At 39.3% G+C, this 12,413-nt stretch overlaps 1 protein-coding gene across 3 annotated transcripts in view; it reads left to right on the plus strand.

The window, feature by feature from the left end:
* Positions 1 to 623: 623 nt before the first annotated feature.
* The window catches only part of Pino (protein pinocchio), a 197,415-nt gene continuing 185,625 nt past the window's right edge, over positions 624 to 12,413 (plus strand). The window contains exons 1-2 of one of the 3 annotated variants that reach the window (XM_017625996.1): positions 624 to 684; positions 2,395 to 2,605. In XM_017625996.1, the coding sequence (XP_017481485.1) occupies positions 2,395 to 2,605 (211 nt within the window). In that variant the 5' untranslated portion in view covers positions 624 to 684. Of the gene's footprint in view, positions 1,059 to 2,394; positions 2,606 to 12,413 lie in introns of all 3 variants that reach the window. The other 2 variants (XM_017625980.1, XM_017625988.1) reach the window with 2 other exon arrangements.

Genomic DNA, 12,413 nt, shown 5'->3' on the forward strand with positions numbered 1-12,413 from the left:
AGGTTCGATAAACTGACAGTTGTCTCTCTCGCACCGCTCCCTTAGCAGTGGCACATGTTGCTCATGATTCAATAATACAAGGTTCGATAAACTGACAGTTGTCTCTCTCGCACCGCTCCCTTAGCAGTGGCACCGTGTTGCTTCTTTGCAAATTTACATGGAAATAGTGTAGCTTTGGTGTGAAATAGAAGTATAAGCTTTTGTGCAATATGTTTATTTGTATATGCATATGAAGCATATTTAACTGATGAAAACATAAACCGTTTTTAAATCGGATGTTTACATCAATCTCATAGTAGTCTTATTTTAATTTTGAGTCATTTTGCAGTTTTTATACAGCTAAATAGCACATAAATTACGTAATACACGTAGATATATCAATATTACGTTCAACATTTCGTTTAAAATGCCAGATTTCCTGCAAATACATTAGAATTTACAAAAGGAATTTCCCTACTAAGTGCCTACTTTGCGTACTTTTCTACACCGTCCTTTGTAAATGCAACCTTTTGTGAGGGAGTGTCAAACCGCAGCTGTCAATAATTATCTATCCTTGTATTATTGAATCATGGCCATGGCCGTATCAGCGCATTGAATCCGCGCAATTGCGCCATAAGTCGCTGCATTAGTCTAACCTGATCGTAATTTTGTGAATATTTGGCGGAGTGGCAACTACTACAATAGGTGTTTAATTCAACTTGCTTGTTTTATTCTAATTCGTGTTTTGGCTATTTGTTATTAAAAGAACCTGATTATAGTGCTATAAATTGCATCTGTGTTTAATAAGTAACTGAATCCGAGCAAAAAAACTAATTATTTGGTGTATTTTACACATTTGTGGGTTTTATAAGCAAAAGCAACAATTTTTCGCCCATTTTGAAGAGGTTATGAGGAGGAGCCCGGTAGTCGGAGGAGAAAGAAAAGCATACCATTGAATTCCTTGGTCTTTGCTCTTTCAAGCTGTAAAGGTCGGTGGTGCCACGCCGCCTTCATTTTTTTGTACCAGCCTCGAACACACAGATACTTTCCGGAACCCATCTCAAAGTTCTTATTTTATGGTAACAAACCAAGCATTTTAAAGTTATTATAAATTTCGTAAAAATTATACACCCACCACATGTGAAACTTCTAAATACCAGTTCTTACATGGTTTCAAACTTGCATAAACGGCAACTAAAGTTTCTTGCCTGCAACCCATTCCACACACATTACTAGATGCACGCGGAATACCGCCTATGCAGTTCTATTGTCTTGGACAAGTTGTAAAAGATAGACATTGACTTATGCTTACTCTGCCGTTCTCCAGATTGTGCAAAATGCAAAATCTTGCATACAAAAACACCGTCGCTTAAAGTGCAAAACCGCGTATCAACAAAATGCAAAACAGCGCATCAAGATAAAACCGCGTATGCGAGGTTGCATACATTTTTTGGGTTGGCTTTCCTTTATGGCCGTTCGCTAAAGAAGCGGTGGGCGAAAGGTAAGTGGGCGTGGCACCTCTAACCCACCTTTTTGGAGAGGGAATGAACCGCCATTGACAAAAATGCAACCCCCGACCACCTAGGTCCCCAATGGTTCTCTAGGGGCGCCTTAGAAAAATTGCCAAAAATCACAATTTTCATTCGCGTTTATTCGCTTGAAAAATGTTAAATATTCATTTGCACAATACATTTTTATATACAAGATATTTTTATAATACACCCAGTAACCAAAATAGACATCACTGGGGCGGCAGCCCCAGGTTTACCACACAGAGAGGGAATTCTAGTTACCTCATCCTTTCCCAAGGTTACATCACTGGGGCGGTAGCCCCAGTTAGGTCACACAAAAAGAAGAATTCTACGTAGTAAGGGTTATAATCCCTAAGCGCGGCCGAAGGCCGCCTACACAGTAAGGAATTATGTATACGCAAAAATACTGTGGACGCAAGTAAAAATTGGGATTTTTGGCCATTTTTCTAAGGGGTCCGTAGGGAATCATAGGGGGCCTAGGTGGTCAATGGCGGTTCGATCCCTCTCCAAAAACGTCGGTTGGAGGTGCCACGCCCACTCCCCCTTCTCCCACCGCACCTTTAACGAACGGCCATAATGGAAAGTTTCCCCAATTTTTTTCTAGAGAGTAAAAACACTCATATTTCAAAATGGTCTCGTTTTTATATAGCAATCGCATTTCGGGGTAATATATTTCAGGACGAATAGATAAGGATTGAGCCAAGAGCTTGTGTGAGCAAATCTAATTTTTGGCAGCCAATGTCAGTTACGCGGTTTCGCAGAATGATTCGCGGTTTTGTACTTTAAACGACGATATGTACATACTCCATATGCAAAGTTAATATTCTTGACTTTTACTTCTAATATAATTTCCTTGTTAATTTTCGACTTTTGTATCTTTTAGATGAAAAACCGACCCATCTCTAATGGTGCTATGGTCACAGAGTGGGAAGATAATGTTCTCTTCGATGCAGATGATCCAGATTTCTGCGGTATGTCTTCGAACGTTGCAAATGTTTTCAATACTACTGCAACAGCAAATATAATGGCTCAACCACCAATTTTGGTGAGCGCGACAGGTGCGAATGACAGTTTAAATGCTTTGAATGTGAAAGGTGAGTTAGCCGAAAAGAATGTATTATATAATGCATCGGTTCCCAACAAGGTTAGAAATAATTGAAAAAAAAACATCAGAAAAGATAAGAAAAACATAAGATTAAAAACATCTTCATTCAATCTTGTAATTAACGTGTTTTTTCAATATAATCAGTCTCCAAAATCTCATTAGTATTACATATGGCCACTTTTTCCCGATTTTTTCTTTCAAATAATGAACATGTTAGTGATTATTGGTATTCACTATATCTGTCAGCTGCTTCTAACACTAATTCTTATCATGTCCAACCATTTTGTCTTTAATATTTTGCTCCTTTTGTCGAAAGGTATTTCACGAACCTAAAAACAGTTTTCGGTACTTCAACAGGGAAAAGTACAAAAATATAAGCTTTCCTTGATTTATTTTGGCCGATTAAGTTCTGAACGATAGAAAATAAATTAGTTTAACAGGATACGTTCCACGTTAGCGACAAAGTTGTTTAGAACTCCTATTAAGTCGTAATGAAATGTACCGCAAATGTTAAGTGTAACGTAGTCAGTGAACAACTAAAAAAGTTGTTTTTTGGATAATTAAGTACCCTTTCCAAAAGGATATATAACATGTTTTCTTAGTATTGTCGATATCATACTGATTCCATATGGAAAAAAAAGAAATCATAGCTGACTTCGTTGCACAATTACCTAAGTAATAAGTGTAACGTGGCCAATGCTTTTCTTTTTGTTTAAAAATTTTTTTATTGACTGGATAACTATTCTCAGTTCATTGTAGCAATAAATAATAACACATATTTAAGACAGTATTTTCATGAACAATTACGAATTGAGCATTATACTGCTAAATTTTAATAATTATTCTATTGAAATAAAGCTAAACTAACATTTGTAAAATATCTTTTCAAATCTTTATCTCTTAAGATTTTGACTATATATTTGCCTATAATTCAATTAGTTTTTAGTAACATATAAATCTGATAAGTTATCTGCCCATTATACGTCATTGTGCTCATAACACTACAATTTTATAGAATCTGATACAAGTCTACACCAGACTATGAAGATGATTCCGAATCCGAAAGTATAAACTTTCCATCAGCTCCAGATTTTGATAAAAACGTGTTCAAAGTATAAAAAAATGGCGTTTTTGCAATGTCTAAGAAGCTCTAGCAAAGAAACAAAAGGTGATTGAACCTTCCACATACGTACATATCGCTCAATAAATACAAACGATTTTCTATTCAAAAATCACAATCAGTGCTGCCACACAATTTTTTCTTTTTACTAAAATCACCAGAAAGTCGCCAAATACAACAAAAGATTACCATACTTATTTTATGTCTAGAACTGTACATAGATATGACTGTACATGTACGAAGACAGCAAGCTTTTCATGCAACCAGCGCTCCATTCAGCTATAATTGTTATCTGCGTGAACGCTAAATGTCGCAACAACCGAAACGCTTGGTTAGGATTTCAAACTTAAGTTGGGCCGAAGAAACAAATTTGTCGATTGCGAATTGTTTTAGGAACATAACACTATCTTATGGGTCATAATGGTATATTTTGTATTTGGATATACATCTTCATCCATACAAAGCTCAGGCCAAAAAGCAACTGAAAACATCTGATCATTCCCAGTGTCATGGATACAGTTCATTGCAACAGAGGATGATTAGGCGCATAATTTCCCGTAAAGGGGATGTCATTTGGTCACTGATAGGGTTGCCAGATTCTGAAACGAAGAAAGGAGTACATTTAAATTTTCGATAGAAAAAAGCAGCTCAACACCCAAAAAAGGAGTATTTTTTTTTTGTAATTTTTTGTGCAATTTATTGTTACAAATTACAAAAATGTTCAATAGATGCCACTATACAATTGCTATATAGAATTACTCTCTGATTTCAAAAATCTAGTTAATTTTTTATTCTATGGATAAGTTTTCGAGATATTTTTAATTTACCGTTATTCAGCTTAAAACCAAAATTGGTTCCACTTAATCACGTATATCTTACGAACCAATTTAACAATCTTAACGTAAAATACGGCAAATGAAAGCTAATAGAATTCTCCATAAACCATTTCGATAGAACTGATAGTTTCTGACAAATTAATTAATCGTTCCAGTTTTTTTTTGTTTATTAATGAAAAAATGAAAACAAAAATCAAACTTTAACAGAAGAAATATTAAAAAAATAACAGGTTTTGTTCCAAATTTTGGCATTCGTGCTTATGCTTCTTCTGTTACAAAAAAAATCAAGTTACTAATGTCTTGTTTCAGGATATCAAAGTCGAAGGTTGTTTTAACTTATTCAAAACCTATTTATCTGACTGTTGCTCAAAGCACGTGCCAGTTTTCAAACAAAAATCTACAAACTTCCTTGGTTCTCGAAGGATTTAAAGCGCCTAAAAAATTTGAGAAATAAGTTTTTCAGAAAATTTAAGTTAACAAAAAAGCAATGCTATTTCAGTAAATATCGTTTCTATAAAAATGAGTTCTGTAAACTAAATAAGACCCGTTACAAGAACTACATTCGCGACTTCGAATCTGATATTAAGGCTCGTCCAAAGCAATTTTGGTCTTACATCAGATCGAGGAAATCTGCCTCAAGTATACCCAAGACTATTTTTTATAAAAAATATAATGCGGCTTCTGTATCCGAGGCTGTAAATCTCTTTGCAGATTTCTTTTCATCTAACTTTGTATCGGATAATGACCTGTCGGGGGATGAACTGTCAATTATTCGAAAAAACTATTCAAATAGCGCGTTTTCTACCGTGGACCTGGGTTCGCTTTCTTTAACGGAAGACGATATTATCGAGGGTATCAAAAACATAAAAAACTCATCTCAGATGGACGCAGATGGCTTTTCAGCCATCTTGTTCAAAAATTGTGTTTCCCTAGTGAAGCCTCTATTGCAAATCTTCAATAAATCTCTTTCCGAGGGTTTGTTTATTGATGACTGGAAGAGAACGTCAATCATGCCAGCCTTCAAAACAGGCAATAAATGCGATGTTGAGATCTATAGGCCGATTAGTAAATTATCCACAGTCGCCAAAATATTCGAAAATATCGTCAAAACTAAACTTTATTTTATTGTCAAGCACTTGATCTGCCCAAACCAACATGGCTTTGTATCTGGTAGATCCACGGTGACAAATCTTGCAGTTTTTACCGATGATTGCTTTTCAACTTTCCGTAATGGCTTTCAACTGGATGTGATTTACACAGATTTTTCGAAAGCCTTCGACAAAATCTCCCACAATATCTTATTAACAAAGTTAGAATGTTTAGGAATCCACTCAGGTTTCTTGGAGTGGATCAGGTCCTACTTGCGCTTGAGAACTAGCAAGGTGACTATTGATGGTGTTTCGTCCAAGCCATTTATTGCTCTCTCAGGGGTTCCTCAGGGAAGCATCTTAGGCCCATTATTTTTTATTCTTTTCATTAACGACATCAGCTCCTGTCTTTCAAATGTTAGGTTTCTCTTGTTTGCCGATGATCTGAAAATATATTCGGAAATCAGTTGCTCACGAGACTCGGCCGAACTTCAATCGCAGCTTAACAGGTTTTATAAGTGGTGTGTTCAGAATCGGCTTACCCTCAACATAATATATGCCACAAAGTATCCTTTTATAAATCAAAAGTACCTCTTACGACATCTTACTCCATCGCAGATATTGTCCTTGACTCGAAAAGTGAGACTAAAGATCTTGGAGTACACTTCGACTCAAAACTCACTTTCACTCTGCACATAAACAAACCTATTGCTGATTCTTTTGCCATGCTGGCATTCGTTAGGCGTCATTCTTCCGAGTTCACTGACCCTTATACTATTAAGATGCTATATACTGCTTTGTGCTTCAAAATAACTGCCTTTATTTGGAGACCGAGTCACGCAGTTCATATCAATCGTTTGGAAAAGGTGCAGAAGGTATTTATACGCTTTGCCTTACGTTCCTTGAATTTTACTGAACCATTGCCATCTTATGTCTCCCGTTGTCGGCTAATTAGTTTACCTACTCTGCACAATCGGAGAACTTGTCATGCTATCTCGTTTTTATTGAGTATTGTCTCGGGAAAAATTGATTGTGCGTCCTTACTTGAGAGAATCCATTTTTATGTTCGAGTCGTTGTTGTTGTTGTTGTTGTTGTTGTTTTTTGAGCGGCTACAACAACCCCGCCCAGGACGGTTGGTATCTCAGTCGTTGTCGTCAAGTTCCACTAACGGCAACCCTAGGAAGCGTGCAGCTTCTGTGGGGTTTGTCCACAGGGACAAGGCCGTTAGGGTTGTCGGGTTTTCCGGGCATGCGAAGAGATGTTTCGAGTCATGTGGGGTCTCTCCGCATGCCGGACACTCATTCGGCACATCCTCATTCAACCTACTCAGGTAGGAGTTCAACCTGCTGCAGTAACCGGAGCGAAGTTGTGCAAGTGTTGTGCGTGTCTCCCGAGGCAGATGAAGCTCCGTCTCGTCCGTTCCGAGTCGTAATTTGCGTCGCTTTGATGTCTTCAAGGTTGAGTTAAGCAGAACGGCTTATGGTGCAAACGCGCCAATAAACAGAACCTTATCGGACTACAACTATTTCTCAAATTTGTTAGACATAGATTTTACCAATCCTAGTAAAACCGCATTATATTTGGAAAATTACCTTATGTCCGGTCAATAATATCTGCCCAATATCTGTATTTCTTGTAACCTTATAAACGCAACTTTTAAGTAGTAATATTAAATAATATTAAGACTGATTTGTTATATTTAATTATACTCTTAATGTCTGTTAAAACATTCTGTTATTAGACATAAATAAATAAATAAATAAATAAAATCGATGGAAAAGTAAAGAAATAATGAGTGGTCAAATGAAAATATGCAAAGATTTTTTGTATGAAAAACGAGCAGGAAAGAAAGTTACTCATACGCCGCGTACACCTGAGTAACACGCTTTTCTGCATATTTCATACAAAAATCTTCAAAATCCGAACAAATTACTCAAAATTTTCTTCTTACCGATATGAGTATTATGTACTGCATACTATTTACAGGTACTTAGTATAAAAAATAATTACATTCTCCAATTCAATTGGTGCATTTGTTCGGTTCAAACAAAGTATCACCGTTATTTTTTATGCCTTTGTTTGTATATAGTATTGCTGCAACTATATCAGTGCTCAATCTGGTCCTCAAGTCAGTCCTACACATTTTTAAACTACCAAATATACGTTTTACTGAAGCATTAGAAAAGGGCTATATTAGTAATGCAGATATAATTTTTTTAATTGGGAAAGTTATATGAACCTGAAGAATCTTTTAATTCTTTTAATAATTTTAAAATGTTTACCGAATGAGGACGCAAGAGAGAAAAATCGAAGAAAACTAAACGCCTTTACATTGTGAACCGGAAGAAAACTAAAATTCTTTGCTTGAACGCGTCCTGTTTGCATGGTGTATGGCGAAATGGGAAAAGTAGGCTTGACAAGCCGCTTGTGTGGTGTATTTCGCTCTTTATAAAACTTCGGAAAGCTTTTTGTTTAACATTTTTTAAAGCGATTTAACAACTTTGTTGTGTAAAGCATGGTTGCATTTGCTATCTTCAAATATATCGAGAGAAAATTCCTCAAAATAAAAATCCTATAAAAATCCTATAAAAATACTCAAGCGCACCCGAAAATCCTCACGTTTTGAGGAATTACTCACAAAATGGCAACACTGTCATTAGTAACTTGATTTTTTTGTAACAGAACAGTCTCTAGCACAAATGCAAAAATTTGGCACATAACCTATTTTTAACCGACTTACAAAAAAAGAGGAGGTTATCAGTTCGTCTGAATATTTTTTTAAATTTATTTTTATTTTTTTATGTATGTTACCGCATAACTTTGGACCACGTCAACTGATTTCGATAATTCTTTTTGCATCGGAAAGGTTTAGATCCGATCATTGGATCATGATATATATATATATTTATATGAGAATTGAAGTCGGTTTTGTTTTTTGCTCAAAAATTACTTGTTTTATAAATTTTTCTTCTGTTAAAGTTTCATTTTTTTTCATTAAAAAATAAAAAAACTGGAATGATTAATTAATTTGGCAGAAACTATCTGTCCTATCCGAAAGTGATGATGTATATGGTTTATGGAGAATTTTGTTAGCTTTGATTTGACGTAACTCATTGTTAAATTGGTTCGTAAGGTATACGTAATTGGAACCACTTTTTGTTTTAAGCTGAATAACGGTAAATTGCAAATATCTCGAAAACTTACCCATAGAACAAAAATTAACTCGATTTTCGGAATAACCGAACAATTCTATATAGAAATTGGATAGTGGCGTCTGGAGAACAAAAACCAAACTAAAGTTTGTGATCCATTACCAATAATAAGGTACAAACAAACAAAGATATCGCCAGCTTAGAATGAAAAGTTGCTAAGTCCACTTTTTATAAAAGCTCATATTTTGATATAAGAGGCTAGAGAAATTGAGTACGCATCCTTTCGAAAATTATAAAGGTACTTATTTTATTTTTTGCTCTTCATAAGCAATAAAAGGAAAATTTGCTAAGTCCAAAAGAAGCACCACAAATCCGATAAGGCCAAAATAATACGGCATCTCTTAATAAATATCGAATCCTTCTGATTATTATGGAGTTTTGCTTTGCTCTAAACGCGCAACGTGTTTGATTCAAATAGTTTGCGAAATGGTTAAAGAAAATGGCTATAGGAAGATTTTTTCCTCCCCTGTAAAATTTTTTAAATCGGACTTAGCAACTTTTTTTTTCTAAGCTAGGGATATCTTAGATATATTTTCCAAAGCAACAATAAATGTTAAAAATAAATAACTAAATTCTACAAAATAATTCCACACTTCCTGAATATATGGCAATTTTTTTTGATTTAAGCCTTATAATTAATTTAATATTTTTCTGAATTTAATACCCGAGCGCCCTGCACCTACCTGGCTACGACCATGCTTACCATTCCCACGACAGCCGGTTCTACGTACCGGAATGACTCGGGTTATACCCGACCGAGGGCTGTTGTTTCGGCGATCTAACGTTGCTCGATTCTAGGGCTACATCTGCTACGTACCCTTCTGCTCAGGGCTGGCATAGAGTCCAACCCAGGGCCAGAAATTTACACCTGCTGCATATGCCAGAGACGACTGCATACAAACTCCACCTCGTTCATGTGCAATGCCTGTGACGGCAAACCTCCACCCGCCCGTGCAACACAGAGCCAACACACCCACACCCCAATACAACACAACACAACACCAGACACACAAACAAACACAATAGCACCCTCACACCGCCGCCGGCAACTCCTAGTCCCTCCGACAATCTGCTCGGTTTGTCAGTCCAGAATATACGGTAACGTGACGTCAGTCAAGTGCAACGCCTGCCTTGGCTGGTGCCTCTGTAGGGCATGTTCAGGATTTCGCAACACGCGTGATTGGACGAGTGACTATGTGGGCCCCTGCTGTGCTGCCCTGTCGCATTCGTCCCCCGCGACGCCGCTAACCATCACCATCGAGATTGCGAGCGAGACAATGGTGGAGGCTTAGCGTTCATCACGCACCTCACCGCGCAGTATCGTCTTATTGAAGCAGACATCGACCGCGGGTATACCATCCTAGAATGTCAGGGTATTGCTATCCGGTCAGGCGATGTTTAGCTCGAAATATTCAACGTATACATACCCCCTGTCACCAGCTGCCCGGCAGGATATCACCCTGAAATAGGTGCGCTACTCAGAGGTGAAAACCGTATGGTACGATCTTTGGCACTCAAGCCTGTCAAATGATCGTAGGGGAATACATCTGGCTGAGCAGATAGACAATTCGACATTCTGCACAATGACCGACCACGCACCCACCAGGATTATGGGCAGCTACTGCAGCTCGCCAGATCTAACAATTGTCAGCGCTGGTCTGATAAACAGCGTATCATGGCGACCTATGCTGACTTTGGCATCAGACCATCTTCCCATAGTCATCTCGATTGATAAACCTGCCGACTTTGCTTCCGCGGATCCCCGGACCTATGTCAACTTTTCCAAAGCTGAAAGTTACTGAAAGCGCCTTCACTGCACTACCCATACCAACCGACGTTCACGTAGGTACCGGAGGGTTGTCACTGCTGTGTGTCGTTGTCGTCAAGTTCTACTAACGGCAGCCCTAAGAAGCGTGCAGCCTCTATGGGGTCGATACACAGGGACAAAGGCGTAAGGGGTTGCTGGGTTTCCCGGGCATACGAAGAGATGCTTCGAGTCATGAGGTGTCTCTCCGCATGCCGGACACTCATTCGGCCCATCCGCGTTTTGTCTGCTCAGGTATGAGTTTAACCTGCTGCAGAAGACCAGAGCGAAGTTGAGCTATTGTGGTTCTTGTCTCCCGAGTCAGATGAAGCTCCGTCTCATCTATGTCCGGTGGTTTCACAGGGCAGGAGTCTACATAACTCGAGACTGACTCCCTGTGAATGCCGTTCAGGGCCTGTCGATATGCTGACGGGTCCAGAGGTTGTTTAATGAACCTCTGGACTTCGTCCGTCAGTTCGTAGAGATGCCTCCTGACGTGCCTGGGCGATGGCTCTTCTGCAAGCAGCTGCCCATTCGGGTGAACACGTCTATGGCTCCCGACACGAAACTGCTTGCAGAGCATGGTGTTATGCTCCCTCAAGGGGAGCAATGTCGCCTCGTCGTGTAGGGGTGTTCAGGCGACATCAGAAGGCATCCAGTCGCTGTCCGTAGTGCGGTGTTCTGAGTTATCTGCAGCTTCATCCACTGCGTCCTACTAGTCCCCGGCGACCACACTGGTGCTGCGTAATTTAAAACCGGCCGGCCTCATATGTTGCCAGCAACGTTTCTTTATCTTTGCCCCTAGTACTGCCGGCTAGCGACTTGAGGACCTTGTTGCGGCTCTGTACTTTGTTGACAATAGCTGTTGCGTGCGCAGAGAAGGAGAGCAGACTGTCGACGGTTACTCCGAGTATTTTGGGGCTATTCACCGTCGGAATTGGTGTATCATCGACGTGAATTCCCAGCGTTAGTCTGACCTCCTTCGTGCAGGTGGTGAACAAGGTCGCAGAGGATTTCGTAGGGGGAGAGTTAGGCTCCTTGCAGTGAAGAAGCGAGAAAGCTCGGAGAGATACCCGTTTACTTTCGAACAGAAGTCATCAATTCCATTCCCTGTCGCCATGATCGAGCAATTGTCGGCGTAGGAGAGGAAGAGTAGTTGAGGGAGCTTTGAAATGTAAAAGTTAAACAGAAGCGGACAAAGGACACCACCCTGTGGAACCCCCCGTTTTATTTTTCTAGGTTTGCTCGATTTGTCTCTAAACATTACCACTCCGTTTGAGCCTCTGTGGGAGAGAGGAAGCCTCTATATCTTCTAGTAGCGTGGAGTGGCTGACGGTGTCAAACGCCTTTGGCAGGTCCTACGTGTTATCTGAGTGTTTATGGCGTTAAGTGCTGTTGTTGTACTGTGCACTTTACGGAAACCACGCCGATGCTTCGCGGGGTCAAGTGGTTTGTGAAATACGTGAGCAGCAAGGCCTCTAGTGTCTTGGCTACCGGCGAAAGGAGTGTTATCGGTCGATAAGAATGTCCTTTGTTGGCTGGTTCACCCGGTTGGAGCAGTGGGACCACTCTCCCCACCTTCCAGATGTCTGGGATTATGAGAGTGGCCATAGACATATTAAGGACCTCCGTAAGGTACGCTACTCCCGCAGGACCCAAATTTTTCAGCATCAGCATGCATATTCCGTCGGGACCCATGGCTTTCGCCTTCCCGATGGCCACCTGAACTTCACCGC

The sequence above is a fragment of the Rhagoletis zephyria genome, unplaced genomic scaffold (assembly GCF_001687245.7).
Source record: "Rhagoletis zephyria isolate East Lansing unplaced genomic scaffold, Rhagoletis_zephyria_1.1 Rzeph_scaffold_00062, whole genome shotgun sequence".
NCBI classification, from domain to species: Eukaryota; Metazoa; Arthropoda; class Insecta; order Diptera; family Tephritidae; genus Rhagoletis; species Rhagoletis zephyria.